The sequence below is a fragment of the Ochlerotatus camptorhynchus genome, unplaced genomic scaffold (assembly GCF_037179485.1).
Source record: "Ochlerotatus camptorhynchus isolate MF236.1 unplaced genomic scaffold, CSIRO-AGI_Acam_v1.1 ptg000284l, whole genome shotgun sequence".
In the NCBI taxonomy this organism is placed as follows: Eukaryota; Metazoa; Arthropoda; class Insecta; order Diptera; family Culicidae; genus Ochlerotatus; species Ochlerotatus camptorhynchus.
In genome coordinates, this window is record NW_027040773.1 from 6,937,765 (window position 1) to 6,965,138 (window position 27,374).

Below are 27,374 nucleotides of genomic sequence, written 5' to 3' on the forward strand. Positions count from 1 at the left end.
CGGGGTTGAACATTGATGTCAATTTGCTCAAGGAGGACAGGGCAATCGGTGCGTCCTTGCAAAATATCCGTAATTAGCAATGCCCTTGCTGTATCTCTTCGGACCGACAGGCGCTCCAGATGGATCAGTTGCAAACAACTTTCGTAGCTAGGCAATCGGAAGGGATCCGTCCACGGCAGTTTACGTAGCGCATATCTCAGGAACCGTCGCTGAACAGACTCAACTCTTTCGACACCGTTTTTGTAGTGAGGAGTCCAGACAACCGAGCAGTATTCTAATATGGAGCGAGACAAGGAGCAGTACAACGATTTAAGGCAGTAGATATCCGTGAAGTCTTTGGCAATCCTGAAGATAAACCCTAGAATTCTGGAAGCTTTGTCGACGGCGTGCGAGATGTGCTGCTTGAAAGAGAGTTTTGTATCCAGAATCACGCCTAGGTCCTTAATTTGGCTGACGCTCTCAATTTCAGTGCCTAACAAAACATACTTGAACAGAATAGTTTCTTTCATGCGCCAAAAAGAGATAACCGAGCATTTGGACGGGTTAACCTTCATACGATTCAGAATACACGAATCAGCGAAAGCATTCAGCTGACGTTGAAGGAAGCAACAGTCTTCAATTGAGTGAATTCGGAGGTAGAGTTTAGCAACAGCGCTAAGCGAAGTAATGCCACGGTAGTTGCCAACGTCCTGTTTGTTGCCTTTTTTATGTACTGGAAACATGTGCGCTAGCTTCCAACAGGATGGGAAAACTCCGACGTCCACAGACCGTTGAAAAACGTGCAGCAGTGGAGACAACAAACTGTCCAAGTGCGTTTTGAGGAACGCCGATGGAATTCCGTCAGGACCCGGATTATACGACGACTTGAGTTTCGAGGAGGCCCTGAAAAACATTTCGGGATTGATGTCAATTCTGCTCATGGTTTGGCCAGAGAGTGGTACGTAACTGGCAGCCAGTCGGGCATGGTCGTCACTCAGTCTCTCGTCCGTGAAGACACGAGCAAATTTTTCAGAGAACAGCTGACAGATATCTTGCGTAGATGAGGCCACGTTACCATTATGTGTCAAAGACGACGGCAGACCAGCTTCATGACGTTGTTCGTTGACAAACTTCCAAAACTGCTTAGGACGTGACTTAAGCTTTCTCTGCAATCCACGTCGATACTGAAGAAAGCACCGTTTCGCAACTCGTTTGTATGCGTGATTGATCCTGACATAGTGACGTTGAAGGGATAGTGTGCGGTGCTTGGTGAACTTCCTAAGAGCGGCTCTCTTTCTGGATTTCGGTCGACAAAATTCGCTCGTATGCCATGGTGGAGGGTCGTATGATGATGAATCTTTTTCGGAACGTGTCTGTCAATGATATATGCCAAGACACTGGAAATAGTTTGAGCGGCGGACTCAATGTCAACGGTGTCCAATAAGACGTCCCAATCTAAATTGGAGAGTAACTCGGCGATACTACCATGGTCGGCGTTGCGAAAATCGTAGGAAACGGTGGCAGGTGAAATATTAAAATCATGAATCAGCTTACTACTTAACGTCACCAGTAGCGGCGGGTGGTGACGATCCAGTCTCACTAGAGGAGTGGGCGCCTCGCATAAGAAAGGAGCCATGTCCTGGGCGCTTACAAAACAAAGATCCAAACTGCGGTTGTTCTGGTTAATAACATGGTTGATTTGAGAAAGAGTGGCTGAGCTGTAATTGTCCAGAAGGAGCGAAGCGTAGGAATGGATGACAGAGTGATCCATGTCAGGATAGAGTAAGCCGTTGCGAGTTTTTTTTTCCATGAAATCCCCGAGAGATTGACGTCACCAAACACAATAGCTTCACCTTTAACTTTCCGACTATTAGCAGCATTCCTATCGCAACGGAAAACTTCATAATCGTCGCCGAACACCTGACGAGAGAGCGTGCGTGAATCCAACCATGTCTCCGTGAGAATAATGATGTCGTAGCAAAGATCCGAGGTAGCTACGTGAAAATCGTCGACATCACAGTTGATACCACCGACGTTCTGATAATACAGCAGCAAGTCTGAAGGAGCAGGTATAGTTTCAATACGTCCTAGAGTCTGAGCAACTTGCGAAGGATGTCTTGATTGTGCAGGCGAATATTGGCTGGAAGCAATGAGCGGATCAGGAGTCGTTGAATCGATAACAGAAGTTGACTTGCCTATGCTGTCGAGTTGGAAGACCCCTTCACTACTCCCACACGCAGGGCCGGGACGACTGCTGAGCGCTGGCTGGAATGGCTCGACTGTGGTGGGAGGTACAAGGGCTTCCACTTCGGTGCGTCCCATAAAAGTTATATATCTTCAAACAACTGATATATACAAAGTTTTATGAAATTGTCCTAAAATTCATTCGCTTTCGTGAGTATATCGATAACCTCCAGAGTGGCTTCAAAGGAAACCCATCGTCGTTCTGGTCTTTCGTAAACGCTCACAAAAGATCAACTAGTATTTCGGCAGACGTCACCTACTGTAATCGAAGCTCCTCCACCGATGCTGCTTCTGGAAAACTCTTCGCTGATTTCTTCCGAAGCGTTTTCGAACTCGATCAAACTCCTCCGCATCGACCAGTTACCGAACTACAGCATTCGTTTGCATTCGACGCTATTTTCAAAGCCCTTTGCTCGGTGGATGCATCGAAAGGCCCATTATTTTACCGAAATCTGTGAAATTTTACCGAAATCTCAACAGCTGAACGTTCGGTGATTTTTCACAGTTTTCCTGTAATTTGTCAACGAATATCTGTGAAAAATCACAAAAAATCTGAGAAAAATCACCGAACTGTTTACCGAACGTTCAGCTGTTGAGGTTTCTGAAAAATTTCTCAGATTTCGGAAAAATAATCTTAGTGTGTAGAATTTAAAAAATACATCATTTTCTGTATGCGCAAGTGAACGCAAAATTTCATCAATTATTCAAAATGTACATCAAATACACTTTCATTCCTTTACATATCAGAGGTATATTTAATTATATAATTCAGCTTATATTATTCTATTACGTACATTAAGGTGGGTCAAGTTTGAATAGCTCTTTCGATCTGTATTGAGGTCCCCAACAACTGTGCCAAATTTGAATTAATTTGGTTATGATCTGCATATGTGGGAGATCTTTAAAATTTGTAAAGAAATATAGGGGAAATGGATGTAATGTTGGCCTAAATGCCCCTAATTTGGGCCCATTCATAAATTCAGCAATCGACTAAATTTTCAACAGCGACCAAAAATATCAATTAGCACTGTCCCAATGACGTGTTCATCTAGATAAAATTGATAAATAGCAGATTTTTAGCGATGGGCCCAATCTTAGATCCATAGGCCAACATTAGAGCCATTTCCCCTAAATGGAAGAAATAATCTAAACAATTCATAAAGAGGAAATGGCTCTGCCCTTTGGATCTAAGATTGGGCCCATCGCTAAAAATGTGCTGTTTAATAATTTTATCTAGATGAACGCGTCATTGGGACGGTACTAATGGATATTTTTGGTCGCTATTGAAAATGTAGTGGATTGCTGAATTTATGTTTGGGCCCAAATTAGGGGCATTTAGGCTGACATTACAACCATTTCCCCTACTTGTCACAAATTATTTTCTTTTTTTGTATAAATCCTAAGATTTAGATTGGAAAAACTATGCAAAACAACTATGTTTTAAGCGGCGCCGGTGGTGTAGTGGTAAGCGTGATTGCCTCTCACCCCAAAAGGCCTGGGTTCAATCCCAGTCGGCGGCGCCGGGATTTGCTGAGGCATAAAATCTCTGATCATGCCTTCCTTCGGAAGGGAAGTCAAGCCGTTGGACCCCGGTTCATGAGTTGATGGGTCGATAGGTAGGGTCTAGGTGTGGGAGCTGCCTCCCTTACGTCGGTAGCATTGGTGCTCAGCACCGAAACAAGATCGACCGAAAACAAATTCAGGGGAAAAAAAACTTTGTCGAAGATCGCAAATCGATTTTACATTTGTGTTAAATGTTATTAACTTTTAACTTCAGGCCAAGTGCGTCTATAAGCTCAAACACAGGCCTGTAGGTATGCGTGCTGCATAAGGTCAAAAATAATTGGTTCATAACTTTTAGAAGAAAAGTCCAATCAATTGTTCTTAAATGTTCTGCATAGTTTTTCCAATCGAAATCGAAAGTTTAATCAATATTGAGCATTTTTTAAGTTTGTAAAGCAACAGATTAGTTTGGCTGTTTTTTTTTATAAAATGTATATCTTTAGTCAAATCCAATTATCTAAAATACATCTCAATATACCTCAAAGATTTTTTTCAGGTATTAAGGTGTAGAAAACTAATTCAGAAAATCGGGTATTTTTTTAAATTTCTTGTGTTGTATATATTTTTCAGCACTCATTAAAAATAAAAGCATCAGGATTGATCAGAACCGATCGAAGAAAAATGATAAAATTTCAAGTTCTAGAACTTTGTTGAAGACAGCAAATCTCTGTCTTGTGAAATAAAAAAAAGTTTATATCACTGCGCAATCTTTGCGGCCAAAACTATTTTTATCCTCCAATTTATAGTCTTAATTAATTCAAGAAATTTCACTTAAGATGTCCACTCAATTGAATGCAATCCCAGAGCGTTATTAATTTTTTCCTGCTAGATTTTATTCCTGGCCCATTGTGCACTGTACAGAGGTTGAATCGATCGATTAGTTTCTATTAAAAAGGCATATTACAAGAAGTACCATAACATATGCAGAGGATGTAATAAATCCAATCTTACGTTAAATGTAAGAAAAATTTGCTTTGCATGTAGCCATTAATGCCAAATGACTGCTCCAACAGAAGTGCTTTGAGAGTAATAAGTTGAGAGTCGGCATAAATATCAAGTTGAGACTCCAAAGAAGAAGAAGGGTGCAGCATTTACTTACTATCGAGCGTTTAAATACACTCGTTCACGAGTTCACAAATCCACACTTCTAGGTGACCCACCAGTTGAGAGCTTTCGTTCGCTCCCCAAAGTGCCTTCGGGTTGTAAGCCATGTTGTTTTTTTACTGTTCCTTCCTATACTCTCGGACCACAAAAGCTTTTATTTGGCGACGGTAAACGCAGAGTAACTAAATAGTGGCAGTGCACTGCGATCGTTCATGTTCCTTGTTCAACATCAGCTCGATGGTGCTCGTGTATTGGTGGAATGATCCTCTCGAGCTTACGCGGTATAGGTGGTGAAGTTCTTCATCTTCTCTTTTCTTTCGTGTAAGATCTCTCACCGTGTGGCCCAGGACTGGTTCCGAAGTATGATCGGCGCTTTCTTGGCTTCAGTTTTGAGAAAGTTTTCGTTCGATCAAGAGGTCTACTTGATGCTGCATCGCGTTGTTCTGTCTGGGATTGAATGGATCAGCTCTTTTGGGTTATAATCTTTGGTGAAACAATGATTTGAAATTTGTGATTTAATTACCTGGATCGTGAGTTTGAGGATTTCGGTGAAGTGAAGTTTGCGTGTTTGAGAGTGTAGAGAATAAAGGATCGGTCAAGGATCATCTGTGTACGCCCTAGAATGGCTCTAGATATTGTGGCCATCGATTGGAAAATAATGGATTACCTAGATCTGAATCATTCGCCTCAATTCGTCAGATAAGGTTTAGTGTGCAGCAGGCGAAAATTTTCAAAGGCGTAAGCATACAAGGGAACAACAAATCAGGAAGAAAAATAGGCATTCGAAGAAGGTTTATAGAAGAAGCATTATAAATCATAGGCTCCGTCGGAGAGAAATGAAAATAAATAAGGAATTGTGGGGCTCTCGCGCAAGAGCTGAAGAATAAGTGATCGCAGGAGGGTGAAGAAGAGGAAGGCTCAGCAGCCTTTAACAAAACAACATACACCTATGCAAGTGGAAGCGTTATTGCGAGTTGAAGAAACCAGAAGAAATCGTGACGAAGAAAACGAACCAGTGGAGGAAAAAAATCTGAGAGTCGAGAAGGTGTGGAAGTGGAATGAATAAACATACTTTAAGGTAGAGCCCAAAAGGCCAACGTAGCTGAAGAGCACTGCCGAAGAGAGAATCGGCTAACCGATAATTACAACCAGTGTAAAGTGTCTGGAAGATAAAGGCAGAAAAAACAGCGCTACAAAACAAAACAAAATACGAAAAGAGACGATAAAAAAGTTGATTAAAATTTATATTCTTCTTTTTGTATACTGTTTAATTGGTCACTTGAGAAGAGCGCCGAGTTCAAAATTTGCAACCACCACCCTTTTCGCGGTTTGTCTCTCGTTATATTCTTGCTGTGTGTTACTTTTGTGTTCACCGTCCACTTAACCACGCACTTTTGGCAGGCGACTCCTCTCGTGGCTCTGCTCACACACAACAGCGCAACAATTAAGATCGTTCATAAATTAGATCGCCGCTCCAAAAATGGCCACCCTGGGCCTTTCGAAGGTGTTCATACTGGACAAGTATTTTACCGAGCTGCAAAAGTTTTGGGAAACCGAGAAGAAGTTGCAAGGTAGGTAGTATTCGCTGGAACGTCACTTGCGAGGTTGTAAACAACCGTCACAAGAACCGGTATGGGTGAGTTGGCTGGCCGTGCTCCCCTTCGTTGGATGTTTTGGGAATCAAGGTGTCCAAATCAGCCACACCTGAGCCTGCGCGTGCGTGAACTGGACCAACCTGTGCCAGGCAGCCAACCAACCAACCGACCAAGGGGGACTAAACTCGAATTATGACACGGAACCGTTATAATGCGCAACGCTCATAGGCATAGGACAGCGAAACAATCGTTTCAAGTCGTTGAAGGAGAAGACGGATAGAAAATTTAGGTTGATGATTATCTAATTTCAGATAAAAATATTATTTTAGATAAATTAATACTTGAAAGATATGTTGGTTTAAGAATAATTGTACTTAAAATTAAGGCTAACTGAGATGCTTTAACTTCGAGTTTCCATTTAGTGATAGTGATTGCTGTACAAAAACGAAGATCAGACAATGAAAATCACATCACTTAATTTTGAAATATTCAACGACATCCTCAACATTTCTCTTTGATAATCAGTTGGTTGTTTCTCTTAACAAACGTTTCCTCTCTCTCAAGTAATAAAAAATGCCAAAAATTGGTAACAATGTCATGATTTAATTGCTCACAACAATGTCTTCATTTGCGGACCTAGACAACCTGCTGAAAGCTGCTTCGTGGCTGTTTTGATAATCACCCATAATTGGGGTTGTAATATGCGTCATTTGAAGATTCTATCTAGCCCCGGGTACTTCTACAGCCATCTTGACGATCATTTGAAGCCAAGAAGCGCCGTCAACTTGGAGCGCTCCTGATCGCACACAAATGGTTCTCCTTAATAATACACCTCATTATGTCCAAAATAAAATTATACTATTTACCCTACCGCTCAAAGACAGGCAAAGTTGTCCGATGAAATTGTTATTTCTTGTGGTTGTTAGTTATAAAATTTGATGCTGCCGTGTGCGATAATTAGGTTTCACAAAATTTGTACAGGAGAGAGAGGCAGCTGCTTAACCGAACCGAGGGATCACAGTGTATGAAGGCAACGAGAGCTGGCTAATGCTGTTGTGTGGCCATCAGAAATTATATGAGTTGGCCAGAATCGCACACATGCCACTCATATTCACTCACTGCTGCCGTTCACTTCTATCGATCGCATGCCTACAGGCCTATAAAATTCGACAGGGTCTCTACCTGTACGTCAACCAAATGACTGGCTATGGGTTATTTTGTTTTCGCTTACTTTCAGGACACATGGACCAACTAAGGTAGCTGAAAACATCAATTTGGTTCAAAAATAACTAACCGATTGGAGATGGTGTTTGAAACAGTGGGGGGGGGGGGGGGGGGGCAATTTCAATCGAAAATTAAGTATAAAATGCTTCTTGTCTTGGACGAACCATTCGGATAGAGGTGGGACCCTAAGAAGAAGTGAGCTCACCATAAATTTCATATTAATGCCGATATATTATGCGCAGATCCATTAACGTGGCACATGTTCAGCTTATTCATTGGAGACATTAAAATCGGAATGCTCAATTTTGCAAGCACGTGTGCATTACGATGTCATTGGCACTTGCAGCTGGTGTATTTATTAAAATTCAAGGTAGGATTTTCAAACGGGCATATTTGCTTTTGTTAACAAAGATTCAAACGTCAATTTGTTAAAACACTTAACTCGCATACGCAAACTAGCACCACTGTCAGGTAGCGTTGAGATGCCCTTGATGGTGATGCTAGTTTGCGTGGGCATGTTTAAAGTTTCGACAAATTTACGCTTGAATCTTTGTTTAAAAATGCAGATACGCATTAAAGTACATACTTTTTGACAATTCATCATTGAAATATAATATAGAAACTTTTGGTTTTGTAAGCTTACTTTTTGTAGCTTGAACCTACGTGCAATCTTGTACCAAGATACATTTCATACAATACACTCGAATGTATCGATGTTCACAAGTGTATTCGCACATGTTTGTGTTTGTACACGTTGTACATTGCACATTGTTTTAAACTAACAAAAAAACGCGTAGACCTGAACTCGTACAATGAATCTTGTGATTATCCAAGGAGTAGGTCACTCCGCACACCAATCTTAGGTCATCTTTTTTGTCAGTGTGCCACAAGTGTGCCGCAGGTGTGCCGGTCACAGAGCAAGCTGCGATTGTTTGTAAAATACCCATCTCAGCAATCTGGTATTTCTGACACCTTGAATGTTTTTGGTTTGAAATCGCAAGGATAAATAGGATTGAGGATGACGCGGGAAGTGGCGGATGTGCAAAATTTTGGCGTTTTGTGTTCATAGGATAATAAAAGTCCTGTGTTTTAGGGTTTTATAACGCCATCAAAGGCAGACCAGAAACCTAGCCTTTCGTGATGTGAAAGCAACGGTCTATCAGCGGCCGGAAAGAGTTGGATCCAGTGGGGAACATTGTTGGAGACCGAGTATAGAGGATGGTGAATAGACTTCTGTAGTTTGTTTTGTGTGAGTTGCAGCATTATTTGAATTAAGGGTACTAATGGGGTCTGATGAACTACCTCTTTCTCTTGAGCCTACTCCAGAACCTACACTTCGTATTTAGATGTATAAGTGAACTGCTGGTCTGAGTTCCTCTGGTATATTCAATTAATCATTGAAGTTGTGCACAACATTACGTGCTGTTTGAATGTTTATTCAGGAACATCGAATAAACATTCAAACAGCACGTAATGTTGTGAACAACTTCAATGACAGTTGTCCAGCAGTGCTCTCATTTTATTTACAACCATCCAATGCCTACGATATTGTGCTGAAGGTGTGCCGATGGATGTACCCAAGCTGTGTCGAATTTAATTTCGGCACAATGTGCTGAGTGACGTACCCTCGGAAGTACCCTTAACTTAACTTAACTTTGATTTTTTGTTAAATTTTTCTAACATAAAACATTTGATTGATGTTGATAATTAACACCTTTTTCTGTTCAGCTGTAAGATCAAAAGAGTCTTTATTAAAATGAATTAAATGACGTATAATAAATGGAAAGAGGAAGGGAAATGGAAATGGTATAGGGGAAACGGATGTAATGTCGGCCTAAATCAATAGCGACCAAAAATATCCATTAGTACCGTCCCAATTACGAGTTCATCTAGATAAAATTTATAAATAGCAGATTTTTAGCGATGGGCCCAATCTTAGATCAATAGGCCAACATTAGAGCTTTTTCCCCTAGTTGATAAGTTCAAATGTATCCTCAGCAGTTTCTTTTTCTGTTTGCATTGTTCTTCCGATGCCACTACTTCTTCTGGATCACTGCATTCCTCTTCCTTTTTGGCTGTTTCGGAGGCCATGGTCGTGTTTAGTTAGGGTACATTTATTACTATTTTTCTTATCGACCTAAAAAGATTAACGACGAGGATTTGGCTAGTCAATAGTCTCATTCCGTACCTTATGCTTCTCGAACTCGATGATTCTATTGATTTCCAGGCTCATCAGTTTTATACCATCCAGGGGGACTTGGTCTTGTACTCAATACTTTCCTTATCTCCATTCATCTCAGCTACTCGCAACGTATTGTAATATAGGAAGGGGGGAGTATTATCATAGAGGTAACTCTAAGACCATCTTCTGTATGAAAGGTACGAATTTAGCTGCATAATAGTCCGAATAGCACCTCCTCAACTTTAAACAGCCATTATTCAGCTTACCAATCATATATAATATCAGCTAATAATCAACGGCGCCGGTGGTGTAGTGGTAAGCGTGATTACCTCTCACCCCAGCAGGCCTGGGTTCAATACCAGTCGGCGCCGCCGGGATGTTCTGAGGCATAACATCTCTGATCACGCCTTCCTTCGGATGGGAAGTAAAGCCGTTGGTCCCCGGTTCATGAGTTGATGGGTCGATAGGTAGGGTCCAGGTGTGGGAGCTGCCTTCCTGGCACGTCGGTAGCATTGGTGCTCAGCACGGAAAACAAGATCGACGGAAAAAACAAACCAAAGGAAAAAAAAAATCAGCTAATAAATACTTAAACCACTTCTATACACATGTCAATTTACAAAAGCATATGTGACTTTTGGTGCATCAATTTTTCCATCAAATTTGAGTTAACCTCATGAATGGTGTTTATTTACATCGTGTTTTTGCAAAACTCACATTGAATTTAAGAATTTTGTTGAATTTTGAAATGCGAAACAAAACTACCAAATCATGTCAGTCTCATATTGAAAGAACAACACTCCCATTTGTTACTTCAAGAGAAAGTACTGTTTACTGTTCAAGAGCAACTTAAACAATCTGAGTTAGTTTAAATCACATGTAATGTTCGTGCAGGCGACTACTACTGTCTCTACCCTTAACATAAAATAGGTACTGTGCCTACTAGACTGATGCAAAATTTGACTTTTTCGCTCCACAGTGCTTAAATGGTTTCAAATCGGGTTGTGATTAGCCTCCAAAAGTTACAACTCATTTGGTTAGAAACAGACTTCGCACAAACCATTTGAAGTTTACATGTAAATTACTATGGGAAATCTCAACTTTTTGTTAATTTCCTTCTAGTCTTTTTCCATATTAAGTTGCAAAACAGCTCGATAACTATTCTTATAGAAAATTTTCTCAGCTACAACTTTGCTCAAGATCGTTTCTATGTAAAACGAGACAGGAAATAGTTATTAATTATTTAAGAGATTGGTAAACTTATGACATGATCAAGCAGCTGCTCTGTAGGCAACACTGTATTTTGCAGTGTGACATAGTAACCATAATTTTTGTGTCCTATTCAACGCCCCAGAAACACCAATGTTGCCTGCTGAGCAGTTGATTGAGCTTGATCATAAGACATCAGTGCATTGAACCATTGATAACTTTCGAGCCTTGCATTTAATCAAAAAATGGTCTTCAGCAAAGTTGTGGCTGGAAAAATTTTCTACAAGTAAAGTTAAAAGTTTTTGAAGCAGACCGATATTGTGAATTATTAGATAGACATGAACAAAAATCTTGGTTTTACCATAGTAATTCCCCTACAAACTTCAAATGGTTTGTGCCATCTCAGTTTCTCACCACATGGGTTCAAATTTTGAGAGGTTAGTTAGGATCAGATTTGAAATCGTTTAAGTATTGTGGAGCGAAAATTTCAAATTTTGCATCACTCTAGTGCCTACCCATAGATGACCACTTGTCCCCGTATCATTGTTAAAGCTTACTAGCTGAGTGTGCCCGGTCTTGCTCGGGATTCAATATTAGCTTGAGTTTATGCGCCGATTTAAAAAAAAGCATGCTATATTGTACGTAGCCCCCCCCCCCTCCTATTATCTAAGGGGCTACCCCGTATGATTATCTCCTTATACCCCCACACTCGCCCCCACATGCCTAATTTGGTTCCATTCGCTTGATTAGTTCTCGAGTTATGCAGAAATTTCTGTTTCATTTGTATGAGAGCCCCCCCCCCCCTTACAGAAGGGGGAGGGGTCTCGAACCATCATAAGAACCTTCCACGGCCCCAAAAACCCCTGTATACAAATTTTTACGCCAATCGGTTCAGTAGTTTCCGAGTCTATAAGGGTCAGACAGACAGACAGACAGACAGACAGACAGAAATTCATTTTTATATATATAGAAGAAGATAGATTATGTACTGTTCTTGTTATGTTACAGTAAATAAACGTCTGTAGTACTTTTACCTCCGCCATGGCAGGACGGTCAGTAAATCTATCGTAAATCATTATTTTCTAATATCACACAACGTACAAATTTGGTCCTATCCGTGCGCGATCATGTATATTTAATTTAGCATAAAAGCGAAGCCAACATATCCAAGAGACTGGCAACTTTGCCTGAATCCAAGCGACAGACACAGTAGTACTGTACTCGAGCGAAGGTGGAAGCAACGCATAGAAAAATGAGCAAATACAGAATCCTTTCTTCTGATGATGGAACCTTTGCTATCCAATTCAATAGGAGCATTTACCTTTTAGCGGCAGATGACGCGAATGTGCTTGTCTCATACCCGGTTGTGTGAGAAAATGGAAGAGTTGCCAGTCTTCTTGATATGTTGTCTTCGATAAAAGGCAAACCTTCCCCAAACAACTTTTGCTCCTGAAGGTTCATCTAACGTCATCGTAAGGAGATTGCATTGCAGACGTTAAAGTGATTTCTAGAAGATTCCAAAAATGCCTGACATGCCCCATTGCTTCAAGTTTTCTAGAGCACAAACCTCAGACACAGTTGTGGCATCGTCCATGAAATTAAAACTCCAAGTTTACTGCCCTTGATCAAAGGTAAAGTTCCAGTTTCGTTGCAATCATGAGAGTTGATATGCGTGCTCTAAAAGTTTTTAGGTGATAATAATATTAAATCAGAAATAAGGTTTCCCAAGATTATTCTTTCGATGAAAACTTCTAAGAAAACAAAGAAATTCTTTGAACTTTTCCATCATCAGCAACTGCATTGGCATTATAATTGATGGAGATGACACTGTTTTATTGGTAGTCAATGACTATGATGGAAATCAAGCGAGCATGATCCGATTTCCAGTTTGTCGTAAACTGTACAGATCGTGATCTGTACAAACTACGACCAACGATTAGTGCTCTTCCAGCTTGAAAATACGTTATTGCATAGGCAACTCACAGATAACAAATACATTGCACAGTGGTACAGAATGCAGATTTAGGTGGAATGATATGTTTTGAGCCTGAAATTGAAACTTTAGACTAAAAGTCTCTTCTCCAAAGTTGTTCCTTATAGTTAGGCCCTCATTTTTATGACAATGAATTCTAGGGTGGTTCCTATTATCATTAAAATCAAAAATCTAACTTTTTTGTTTGAATAAATTAAGGTATACATTCTTCAGCAAAGTTATAGTTGAGCTAATTTCAAGCAACTTTGTTTAATATCACTTTTTTGTATCTCTTAAATTGGCCGATTTAGAGCTATTTTCTTGAATTGAGTTAGGGTGGCTCTTAAAAAACAGTTTTTTTGCTCTATTTTTCTTATTTCGAATTTCTCAGCAACGGTGTCTTCAGATAACTTTTAGATCTTGAGAAGGCGCAAATTTTTGCTGCACAAAGCTTGTCAATATCTTTCGCCGATCAAGAGTTATTGACGTTTGTATACTAAAAATATGCACTTTTCAAATGTTAATATCTCTGGTTGGGGCAAACAAAAAAAAAGTTTTTTTGCAGCATTTGAAAGGGCGTATGTTATTCTCAATAATATGAAAAAACTGGAGGTATTTTATTTTTTAAACTCGTATAAAATCAATTTGAATTTATTCATATTTTTTACTATATTTGGGTATATCTTTTTTATAAGAAGAGATACAGGCAACAAATCCAGCTATAAAACATTTTTCTTAAAGAGTTTTAAAAGTCTCTAGAAGATAACTTTCATGAGAATTTTCAAATAAAAAAGTTATTGCAAAAAAACTATTTTTTCCAGGAACACCCTAAGTCAACTCCGAAAAATTACTCTAAAATGAGAACGTTAAGAGATAGAAAAAAAAAATTTCTTCGACAAAGTTGCTTGCAAGTAACTTAACTACAACGTTTTTGAACAACACATGTTTATATTTTGTAAAACAAAAAAGTTAGTTTTAAAAATTCCCTAATTTGAGGACCACCCTAACGTTTGCAAACACCAAAAGAAGGGAATTTTTAAGAACAAAAACTTCTTCGAAGACACTAAATGTCCAAATATTGAAACAAATGTACTTGCATATTTTATATAAATTTGTCATTAGAGTGGTCCTATGAAATCCATCTTTTGCCAATAACTTTTTTATTTGAAATTTATCATGAAAGTCATCTTCTAAAGACTTTTAAAACTCTTTAAGACGAATGTTTTATAGCTGGATTTGTTGCCTGTATCTCTTCTAATAAAAAAGATATACTCAAATATAGTAAAAATATGAATAAATTCAAATTGATTTTATACGAGTTTAAAAAATAACATACCTCCAATTTTTTTCATATTATTGAGAATAACATACGCCCTTTCAAATGCTGCAAAAAAATTTTTTTTTTTTGTTTGCCCCAACCAGAGATATTAACATTTGAAAAGTGCATATTTTTAGTATAAAAACGTCAATAACTCTTGATCGGCGAAAGATATTGACAAGCTTTGTGCAGCAAAAATTTGCGCCTTCTTAAGATCTAAAAGTTATCTTAAGACACCGTTGCTGAGAAATTCGAAATAAGAAAAATAGAGCAAAAAAACTGTTTTTTTAAGAGTCACCCTAACTCAATTCAAGAAAATAGCACTAAATCGGCCAATTTAAGAGATACACAAAAGTGATATTCAACAAAGTTGCTTGAAATTAGCTCAGCTATAACTTTGCTGAAGAATGTATACCTTAATTTATTCAAACAAAAAAGTTAGATTTTTGATTTTAATGATAATAGGAACCACCCTAGAATTCATTGTCATAAAAATGAGGGCCTAACTATAAGGAACAACTTTGTAGAAGAGACTTTTAGTTTAAAGTTTCAATTTCAGGCTCAAAACATATCATTCCACCTAAATCTGCATTCTGGACCGCTGTGCATTGTTAGACTGAGTCAAGCTCAGAGAAGTGAGTTACCCTTTTCACTCATTATATCCACAAATTGTAACATGTGATTATTTCACGAGACGAGAGTGAGTGTCTCTCTGTCAGTAGCATTATTTGGCAGTTTCGGGTTACAGAGCAACAGCTAATTTGTTTATTCCCAGGTTGGAACCAGTTTCAACCCAGTGCAAACCCGAACTTTTTGTCAGTGCGAAAGTCGACCCGTGCCAGGTTATAAAAACAAACAATAAAACTGACGTTTGCTTGAAAACAAGGAGACCCTAACTTGATACTCAATCCAGGTTGGAACTGGATAATAAACAAATTTGCTATAAGCAAGCATCAGCAGATAAGGGCTGACCATCGGTAGGGGAGAACAGCCCATAATGCACCCCTGGGGTAAAATGGCCCCGTGTTGTTTTTCGTTGCTTTCCCATTACTAATTCTGGAAATATCATGTTCCAGAACGTTAGTTCAAGCACTGAAATTGCTAGTAAATTCACGAATTGACAATCGGAAAGCTATGAAAAACAGCACAGGGCCATTTTACCCCAGGGGTGTGTTTTGAACCATCCTACCCTAACTTTTAACATGAAGGCTGAAACGGGACGGTGTGCGGTTTCTATAGGTGAGGAGGAGGATGCAAACAAGTCATAAAAAATCATGATCATTATGGCCAATGATCATGATCTAAGCACGGTTGTTCATCAGTTGTACATAATCCAAACAACTTCTTGTACTCAGCTGTACGCATTGAGATCTTTATTTTGTAGCGTGCACTCACAACAAGCCTTGCGTAGTATAAGTATAAGTAATGTATCGTGAGTGCACACAGCAATGATGTTGTAATCGTCTTGCTCTCTTGAGATCTTGACAACTCACTGTTCGAAATGCTCTCTACGTATTAGTGTTAAGAGTCAGAGTGCATCGCTAGCTTATGATGATGCCAATAAATTTTGTAGCAGATGTGTGCGTATTCATTGATCGCTAGGAGCGATTTTTTGACATAACTGATTATTTCCAATAATAACAAGCAGTAATCAATAATTCACGTGTTTAAGTACATAGAGATAGTAAACATCAACCTACTTTAGAGCTTTTTCTTTAAAATAGTTGATAGTTTTCTGTAATATCAACAAAAACGTGCAATACCCTATTCTTTACTAATGCCTTACTACAAATAGTGTAAGCTATTTAGAACACCATTCTCTCGCTCACGAGCTCAATCTCTTAACATTCCATGTATTTTGATGATACACGATGTGTGATTTCCCTCGCACAGACTTTAGAATAGAGTACCTGGAACTCATTTATGCATTTACATTCACACTTATCTTCTTTTTATTTACTTTAAATGATTTTAGTTCTTATATTTGTGTGGTAGTGTATGGTATGCAGTGCTGTAAATTTTCATATCATTCGATTGAAGATGAACCACTACAACCATTCAATCAATTCTGTGTAAACGAATTCTCACATGACCATAATTTGAAGAGCCCCTTTCTCATTCGAAGCTCATTGTCACTGTCAATTGAGTCACTCAGTATCATTTGATATACGACAGTGGAGTATGGAAGAAATCCAGGAAAATGGTCCCGAACAGTCAAGTCGACCCGATGTCGGATCAATGTAAGGCTAATTTAAGGTCGATGTCGACCCAATGTCGCGTTAATGTCGGGTCAATTTTGGGTTTATGTCGGGTCAATGTCGGGTCAACATCGGGTTGGGGTTTGATAGAAGTCAGGTTGGTGTCGGGTTGGCTTAGCTTTTTCGCCGGAATGTCGACCAGAGCTCCGTTTGTGTGTAGGTTACACTCAATCGAATGATATATAGCGTTTCTCAAATGAGAATGATCCATGCCTTCGTCAAATGACTAAGCAACTGATATCACCCATTCGGAGGAGGTCCCCTTTGATAGCGAATAGCTACTTTTCTCATTTTCATCAAAAATGTTCAAATGATTTTGAGAATTTACAGCACTGATGGTATGACATATCAAGTGACACAGATGCGTCTTTTCAACTTTAGTTTTTTTTTTTAATTTAAATTATTTGTAATTACACTTCCTATTCCAATCAGGCCTGTTTAGAGAATGACCACCTTAGTGGAATTGGTTTGTTTGAAATTGGAAAAAAAACGAGCCTACTTATAACTACTATTCGGACAACTACAACTAACCTACAACTACTATATACAAATTGCTTATCAAAGCATGTTCTGATGTATTCCATTTCTGCACAAACCTAGTCTTAATGTCAGCAATTTTGAAATCTAATTAAGAAATGTTCGCCTCAAGATGGAGATCGGAAATTCTTGTATCGAAAGGACGATCAAATACCATCCTCAGCACACAATTTAGAGCGACCTGGATTGTGTTCCTGTGAATTTGTGCACATAATTTCCACACCGGAGCTGCGGAGAGGACCGCAGGTGCTATGATTTGTTTGTAGAAAGCCAGTTTGTTCACCCTTGAGAGGCGGGATCTGCGGCAAAGCAAGGGATATAGACACCTTAGCAAGGCAGAACACTTGACTACGGTTTTTTTTCTACATGCGGACGGAAGAGGAGCTTTTCATCCAACAACATCCCGAGATCTTTGGAAAATTTGGCCGAATGCCATTTTACCGAACGCCATTTCACCGAAAGCCTTTGTTTTGCTGGGTTTAGGGGTGGGAAGTTACAGTCCCATTAACACACGTGTATCGTCTTTGGCTTTACTTCGTGAAGCAGCTTGCTAAAAATTTTCTTGTTTCCTTCTACCACCCCGAGTGAGCTGTATCGCACGTGCTGCTTGTCATGAAAAAAAGGAAGAAGATTATATTATTATTGCCTTCCAATTCTGACATAGTGTTATCATTTGGTTCGTTGATCGCTTGTCATTTTGTCATTTGGAGATATTTTTGATTACAGTACAAGAGGGAGCCGGTTTTAGTTTGGGCTATTGATTTATCACGTGTAGCACGGAAACTAAGTCCAACAGTAGTGGGCTCTCTTCTCTGTTTGTCTTTATCAAGCTTAATAACTTCTGATTGTCCTCAACAGGTCACTGTATGAAGGACCAAAAACGGATTTGGTAGATCGATAGGCAAAGTCGCCTATACACATCTACTGAACAATAAAGAATCTCCTTCCAGCAACTTGATCAGCCAATTGGTCAAAAAGGCAAGCCCCCAAACAGGAAGATGCTCCAATGAGTGGGGAGAAGAGCCCACCCTTTATCCACGAAATGTTATCAACAGGGACTTGGCATTCCCACTCTCCCCGCCCAAATCGCTGCAATCGGGTGCCCTTTATATGTATTTCAATGTAAATACGATTTGATTGTTATGATTATTGTCAATAATACTTACATTTCGATGAAGATCGTGCTACTAATTTTACCTTTCTTGTGATACCCATCATCACAGAAACCAATCTTGAATCGTAGATTTTTCACGTGGTGGCATAATCAGCAAAAAACGTTAAGGCATCGTTGAAGTTTGTTCGTTGTTTCGCGAGGCATCCTTCCTTTGACGGCTATTGCGGTATCATCTGCGAACAGGTAAAACACGCAACCGTCTCTGAGGGGAGGAATATCTGAAGTGTAAAATGGGGCCCAGCAGACTGCCTTGCGGGACTCCTGCTGGGATGGAAAACGTGTCTGAAAGACAACCATTCAACGACACCTTAAACAACCTTTGCTGGAGGTAGCTATGGGTGATTTTAACCAGATGTAATGAGAAGTTGAAGTTGTAAAGCTTGTACACAAGTGCGTCATGCCAAACATTGTCAAACGCCTTTTCGACGTCTAGCAAGGCCATGGCTGTGGACTTGGATACAACGTTGTTACTTCGGATATTATTCATCACCCAGCTAGTGCTGGTGATTGGTGGAGTGCCCCCTGAACCCAAACTGTTCTGGAGGGAGAATATTCTTTTCCTCGACAAACTTGAGCAAACGATTGAGAATGCGTTTCTCGAACAATTTGCTCAGCGCAGAAAGGAGGCTGATTGGTCTGTAGCTTGAAGGCAATGTTGGATCCTTTCCGGGTTTGCGGATTGGTATGATTGTTGCTACTTTTTAGATGCTTGGAAAGAAGTGCAGCTCCAAGCATCTGTTGAAGATAGCGGTTAGAAGAGACTGCACTTTCATGCTGAGTCTCTTCAAGATTAAGTTGAATACATCGTCAAACCCGGGAGCCTTCATGTTCTGTTCTGTTCAGCGCTGAGCAAATCTGTTGTACTGTAATCATATCCGCCGGAGGCACGACGCAAAGGGAGGCATCTAGGTTTTGAACGCATTGCGCAACCTGACCTTCGAGCGGACTTTGAATATTCGAGCCAAGCAAATGCGATGAAGCGACATGACATGTGGGGGTGATTAAAAGCCGATCGTCATCATATTCGAATCTGAGAGGTGGAACGGGTTTGGGATGAGTTTTCAGGATTTTCGCTACCTTCCAGAATGGTCTGGAGCGGTCGTCCAGATTCTGGACAACACGCCCGAAGCTTTCATTTCGGAGTGAGTCCATTTTGGAAGCAATCTGCCTTTTCAGATTGGCCATTTCACGTTTTTAGCCCAGATCTCCAGTCCTCTGAAACTGACGTCTACGAACATTACTCAACCGAATCAGTAATTGGGTGTGGGAATCAATAGTGACGAAGAAAACCATTTGCAAAGCGTTTTTATTACCGCTGCTATTGTCCTCCCTTCCTATGATTGGTGAAATGTTGAGCGGTCAACCGCGCATTAAGCACACTCATGTGAGCATGCGCAATGTGTCGTGTGTTCGATTTGCGCTCTATCTTTACGTTCGTGTTTGGGATTTTTTTAAAGCAATTTATAAAATAATGAACATTTTGGATGGCTCGAGTGACACTTGGCTTTGATAAAAAACACGTCTACTGAGGATTCATATTTCTAAAAATATCATCTATCAATGAAAAAGTCATCGGTCGTCATTGAAAAGCAATGCAACTATGTTCTGTCAATCTAAATGAAACTTTTATTGGCTCTGTTGTTTTGTGAACTTTAGCTATAACGGCCTCATTTCTGATTTTTATCTCTCAATCTATGGAATCTACACGAAAACTATGTTGGAACGAAATTTTTAAAACAGTATAAGGAACATTATGCCGTAGACTACACATTTTTATATCATATGGGTGGAAAGTTCGTAGAACAAATACTTTAAAATTCTTTACTTTTTAAGATATCTTCGAGCATGAAACTAAGGTAAACGTCAATAAAATCACTTTGAATAGTCAACCTTCAGTCACAAAGATGGTAGTTAACACATTAAGCTTTGCTATGAAAGTTGTTATAGCAGTTTTCGTTGTTTCAGTCTCGAGATACAAATATTATAAGCCGAAAATTACCTTAAAAACATAAAATTAACTTGAAGCACCTCTAAATCATCACCGATTTGCTGAAAATTTGCACATAAGTTCAAATTTACATGACGAACAGTAATCACGGTTGATCCGGTGCATTCCGAACATTTCTGTTAAAATGAAAAGGTCTAATATATATAATATTTATAATATATATATAATATATATAGATGTCATTGGACACATAAGGTTCATGTAATTTATTGGTGTCATTTCCAATAATGGAAGCACATGAAAATTATGTAAAATTCACATGGAAAAAATTCTGAATATTCATGCTTTGTAGTAAAAAGTTTTACCTATTGAAAGAAGATTTCGAGTCAAATTGACCTCAACAACTAATGAAGATAGTCCGTTAATATTTTGTTTTCAATCATTACAAATACAATTGCCCATCCTTATAATTTCATGTTCGTGGTTGATTTAAGCCAATATCTACTACAATCAATGTCAAGTCGGTATATATTCAGGTTAAAATTTAATATTGATGACATGACAATGCAAACATCATTTCACAAACGTAGTTGATTTAAACCAATATCTACAAGATAAAACAAACTACCAGTTTAATATATTGCATGGCTTTGTAAAAAAATGTAAAAGAACCCCATTATTTTGACGTTGCTATACTTAAACTAGTCTAAAATCAATACAATTGAAAATCTGCATCATAATTGTCATTCATTAGTTCTTTGATAAAATCATACAAAATTGATGGGAATCTCATGCGTTTAAATTAGATAGCCAACTTTTTTAAGAATATTACTAAAAGTCCCTTTTTTAACTCTTTATTTGTTCCAAATTAGATGTTGCATAACCAAAAAATCAAGATACCTGAATTTTACCTGTTACTTTTTTTTTTGTATCTGTAATGTACTGTCAATGTTACCTACCCTCAATATCATCTAAATATGGAGATTGGCAAAACATATATCACTTTAAATCGTTAATATTATCAATAACGTATCCCGTTTAGTGGTGTGTAAAATTTGTGCATACGTCAATGTATAGGTAGTATGTGCACCCCTTAAATTCAGCCGCAGCCAATCTCCGAAGTGTTCGGAACCGAAGAACGGATGCGCGATCGAACATCGCCGCATGATAAAATGAGGTCCGGGCCCGTTCTTGCGCTTATGATATCCATACGGAGAAAGAGGAACCGTCGACAACTGCAGTGTTGTGCTCACGAAAACATGTAATCATCATAAAACCATAAAACGTAGACGACCTGAATGAAGCGACCGCGCAAGTTGGGGGTCCAAAATAAAAATAAAATAAAATAAAACATGGTCGATGGGTCGGGCGAAAACCTGTCTCAAATCGTATGCATTCAATGGTTGGTATGCATTCATGATGCACCTACTGTGTGGCACGGTGGTGATGGTGCGGTTTACCGCCAAGCAAGGAAGACAACTGGACGGGTTGATGAGTGACGATGCTAAGTCTGACGACGTTGAAAAATAAATGAGGAATCTGGTAAGGAAAGCACTTTGGCTCGTCCCAGAAGGAAATCAAGTTCAAGGCAACGACCGACATGTCGAGCTGGCAATGTTAGCATTGCATCATGAAAGATGGAACAGCGAAGGATCGTAAGCAATCTTTTCACGGAGCGCGGAATGTTCAATTCCAGCGTTTATTAGGTAAATGGAAACAATGACTTTTCAAATCGAGGGAACCTCTTATCGACAGTGCCTCGTTGACCCGTGAAAGTAAATCTTAAGCGACCGCTCCTCTCGACGCGAGCACATGACCTAGAAACGGCCAAGGCACATGGTGAGTTTCCATTCCGGCTGAGAGCGACGCTAATGCTAGCAATTTAATTCAAATAGCCTGCCCTGTCTAGCTTGGTCCAGCCAACCATGCAGCAAAAGAGAAAGATTTAAGCTACGAACCTGATTTGCTCTTTGACTGGACCATGGTTGATCTCAGGAGGCACCAGTTTGTACGGCGCAAAAACTTTCCGACAACCAGAATTATACGTCTCACTCGTTGGTCCAACTTTTGCCGCTCGGACTTGCAAGTCACATTACCCGTGAACGAAATAGGCAAAAGACAGGCTCATTTTCTCGCTCTTTGGATTGCTACTTATGTAGAGCCACCAATGTTCCGAATATAAAACCCGTTACAGACGACGGCGACGGGCGTAGATTTTTTTGAGTGTGAGACTCAGCCAATCGTACAAAAGTCGAAATCTCAACATCTCCCGCTACCAATTGATTTTCTAATCGCAGCCCAACTTGGGTAAACATATGTTCCAGCAGATTCCTTTCAACCGCGAAGGGGTGTCTCACCACTGGCAAGGGCCGTGAAGATCGAAGTTGATTGAACGATTGATCCGATGGAAAGTTTTAGCACAGGGTTGTAGTGGAGGGGGGATGTAGATATCCTAAATCTTACGCAGTGCTCTGAATAACGATAGAAGTAGTGATGAAACATTGGTTTTAATTAATAGAATGCATTTTACTCGCTCGAAAGATCGTCACTGTCAAAATAACCACATCTCATCGTGGATGTGCATATATCTGGCCAACCTGCGACCGAAAGATGAAAGCCAATGCTGAAATTCCTTAGGTATTATCATCAGGTGGATGACGCGAAACATAAAATTATAATATGTTTCTTTTCTTCGCATCCTTCGCATCGTTTCGGTATTCTCTTGCTTCACGCTGATGACAGAGGTACGGAGGGAGACCCGTGTCTGTCCATCCGGTGACGGTGGACGCGAGTGAGTGCGAGGTGAAACACGGCGTTTTTTACGCACAATCAATCAAATACGGAATTATTTATCATTTCTTTGTGCCCGCTGCTATGGTCGTTCTGAACGGGCAACGCACGAGAGCCGAAATAATAGGTAGGAGAAAAGTTTAGCTGGAGAAAATATAATTCAAGCTAGGCTAAGACTTATGATAGACAATCGAAGCAGTACACTTAACCGAAGGATGTAAGATTTGCTTACACTTATGAGGGGTTCATCATCGCAGTGGAGACCGCATGAACGGAGGATGCGATATACCAAGCACTTCCAACTAACAATTTTTGCTGCATATTTGCTTATACATGATAAATTGGCTTATACAGCTGAGCAGTTCAACGTCAAATGACGAATCGGAAAAACATGACCTTCTCCGATTCGCTTGAAAATTTGCGTAATTATTTTGTTATGGACATATCACATTTTTGCTTAATTTCGACCATTATGGCTCTTGTAAAAATGGAAAAATGGTGCCTATGAAATTAAAAAAAGAACATTACACGGAAACGGCACTTCTGATCTAAATGACATCTGAGCAAAAGTTGAAGGGATTTTTTTTTTTCTGGGAAAAATATACTAACAAAATTTTAAAACTATGGACACTTAAAAATTTACAAAAATCGTAGAACAAGAACTTTTGGTCAAATTTATGAACACATATATCGTTTTTAACTTTTTAACTTAAAGAAGCAGCAACTTAGTTGCTGGGCCAAAAATGTGCGCCATCAAAAGTTCTAATAGCCGTGTAAATTAAAACTAGAGGGTCCAATTCGGGAAATCCCGGGATGAAAATCCCGGGATTTCCCGGGATAGCCTAAATCCCGAATCCCGGGATTTTTACTCGAATCCCGGGATTTCCCGATTTTTTTTCTTTTTCAATCTCTTATGCAAAAATATTCGAGATTGTGTTTACATCTCTGTGGTTAGTGAAAGAGAAAATAGGTGAAAAGAATCGATATAAACAGATAGGACCATTTTCAATATTCGTCGAGATTTCATCGTAATGTTCGTGCCACCAGACCTTATATAAGCATCATTGGTGTGTGACAGGCTTGAAAACAAAAGGAATGAAAAAAAAAACACAACAATAACAAAGGAGGCTCCTGGATTCACTGCATTCGCAATCGCAAGCATAACGTTCCATATTTCCGGTACAAATACTGATTCGCATCGTAATTACACTCAAAGCAGGTAAAATAAATGTTTTTTTTATCCTCAAAGCGTTGGTCTTACGCGATTTGTCTTAAATTAATTGCAGAAGCTATGGTGGACGCGTGGCAACATTTTAAGAAACTTCCCGACGAACGCGCCCAGTGTTTGAAGTGTCCGCAAATTCAGTTATGCAAAGGTGCTTCAACTAGTGGTTTGTGGCGGCATCTAAAAAATAAGCATAATTTGCCAAGTGCAGAACCAACTCCGGTACCGACGAAGCAGCCCAAGTTGTCCGTTAATTCAATCGTGAAGCAATCGTCGTTGGATCCGTTTCTGAAACGAAGTTCACTTTGCGAGATTGTTGCACGTCTAGCTTCATTGGACGGGATATTGATTGCTGCCATTACGAAGAGCAAGTTTATTCGAGAGTCAGTGTCAGCTAGAGGATTTAAACTGCCAATATCCAAATCCACGATTATCAAACTCATCCATGAGTTCTACGATGAAATTAAATATCAGATCAAGAAGGAATTTCACTACAGGATCGTTGAAAAAAGGAGCTCGTCAGTCTTACAACAGATGAGTGGACCAGTTCTGCTAACAAGCGATACTTGAACATTAACGTTCATCTCGCAGATAGTTCATGTTACAACCTAGGATTGTATCGGATTCACAAATCTTTCCCAGCAGAAAAGATTGCCCATGCTATCGAACAAGTTACCAAGGACTTCGGCATTGACATTGGCTCTATAACGGCCGCAACATCTGACGCAGCTTCGGTAATGGTAAAATTTGGGAAAATCGTGCCATATTTCCACCAGCTATGCTATAACCACGCATTGCACCTTGCCGTACAAGACGTCATCAATCAAATGAACTCCAACGAATCCGAGTCCACGGCAAGTGAAGAACATTCTTCTTCTGAAATTCAGGATTTTGATGACGAAGATAGTGACAACGAAGACCGACACGATTATTCTGATAACGAAAAGTTCTATTCATCCGGTACGCTATGAACTTCTGTTATTTGTTTTTCATATTAATATTTTTCTATCATTATCTAGTCATTTATTTTTCAAATTGCTACAATACCAAAACATTTGGAAAAACTCTTAAGCAGATCCGAAATGTAGTTCGGATGATCGTCATTCACCGATGAAAAACTCGGTGCTGCAAAATAAAGTTGTTGGAAGATTCAAGAAACCTCTTCAGCTTTTGCTGGACGTAAAAACCAGATGGAATAGCACCAAAAAAATGCTGGAGCGGTATATCAAATTACATGATTGTGTAGAGGAAGCACTCGAAGAGTTGGGAGAAAGTTCCTTTATGTCCAGTGAAGATTTTATTTCGGTCAGATCCCTCTTTGAAGCTTTGCAGCGAATACGACTCGTTTCGGAAGCCTTAGGACGTCGAGATGCTACGTTGTTGACGGCGGAAGGTAGTCTGAGCTTTTTGTTGTCAAAACTTAAAAGTATGGGCAACCCTATTTCAACGAAACTCTACGAGGCGGTTCTGAAGAGAATCAATGAGAGGCGAGACATCAAATTGGTTTCACTTCTAAAATTTCTTCAGAACAGCATTGCCTCAACATAATCTGTTGAGTTACCTGTGAGTGATTTCACGCAACCAGCTGTTCAAGTTCGTAAAAGAAGAATGTACTCGTTTTTTCACATGTACTTCCGACGACCAACATGAAGCAACGGTGGATGACACGAGTAAGAACCAACATCAATCTTTAAAGGACGAGTTGGAAACCATTATCCAACAGCATGCTGGATCTAGTAGCATGCCAACGACAGAACAATCCGATCGCGGAAACATTGCTCAAAAGGTAATTCAAAAAGAGATTTCTCTTAACGAGTTGACCGGAGACCTAACAGCTGGTCTGAAAATCTTGTTAACTGCTCTCAAATCCATCAAGCCAACTTCAACGAATAGCGAGAGAGCTTTTTCGGATTCGGCGAACATCTGTACCAAAAGGAGATCATCACTGTCAGATGCAAGTATCCATGAACTTTGCTTCTTGAAATCTTATTTTAAGAAGAGCAACTGATTATAACATGTTTGAGTCTATATTCATTCATTCATTTACTCATTGTTAAGTTTTAAAGTTGAATAAAAGCGTTAATTTTTGGAAAATAATGTTTTTTTTAAAGCATATCAAAATTTCCCGGGATCCCGGGATTTCCCGGGATTCAAAAAAAAAATCCCGAATACCGGGATTTTTTTAGACCCGGGAAATTTGACGCTCTAAAAACATTTTTGAAAATGAAAAGTTAATTGAAATCACAGTATGAAGCATGAATCATTCCAGATAGAAATCTTCTTTATACAGCAAAGTTGCGTCAAATAAGTATTTCTTTAATTTTTCAAACATTGTGCAGGTCTGCCTCAAATTGTAAATTGCAAAAAGTTTAGGTCCCATAGTAATTCTGTTCAAAATGTCAACTTTTTATTGTTAACGTTATTCAATTAACTGTATACACATTAGTTTCTTGCGACACTATTAAAAATGTTGATGGCGCGCATTTTTGCTGTCGCAACTAAGTTAATACCTCCAAAAATTTGAAAAGTTATCAATGATTATCGTGAAAAAAATACACCCTTTTAAAAAATTAATTAAATAAGTCAAACAAAAATAAAAGCCTTCGTAGTTTTAACACTAGATATGAATAAAATCACGAACTTTAAAATACAATCAACATCATTAAAATCTACTTGCTGCTTTTAGAGATATAATTATTTGAATATTTTTCATCAAAAATCATTTATAACTTTCCAAAAAAAGAGATAGCTACTCAGTTTCCTCAGAAAAATCATATGCCATCAAAAGTGCATAAAGTGTTCACAAACCATTTGCAAGACATCCAATTATGAGATGTTAATGTAAAAAAGTGGGTTTAACGGGTCCTCTTCGCTGACTTCTTTTAATACGTTTCTAAATTTTATAAGAAGTAGGGGAAATGGCTCTATTGTTGGCCTATGGATCTAAGATTGGGCCCATCGCTAAAAATTTGTAATTTATCTATTTTATGTAGATGAACGCGTCATTGTAACGGTACTAATAGATATTTTTACTTGCTATTGAAAATTTGGTCGA

General features: G+C 39.2%; 1 protein-coding gene across 1 annotated transcript in view; it reads left to right on the forward strand.

Annotated features, from left to right (window-relative positions):
* The first annotated feature begins 5,493 nt into the window (after positions 1-5,493).
* The window catches only part of dachs (unconventional myosin-IXb-like dachs), a 156,301-nt gene continuing 134,420 nt past the window's right edge, over positions 5,494-27,374 (forward strand). Inside the window, 1 exon segment of the mRNA XM_065228169.1 lies at positions 5,494-6,461. Coding sequence (XP_065084241.1) covers positions 6,371-6,461 — 91 coding nt within the window. The 5' untranslated portion in view covers positions 5,494-6,370.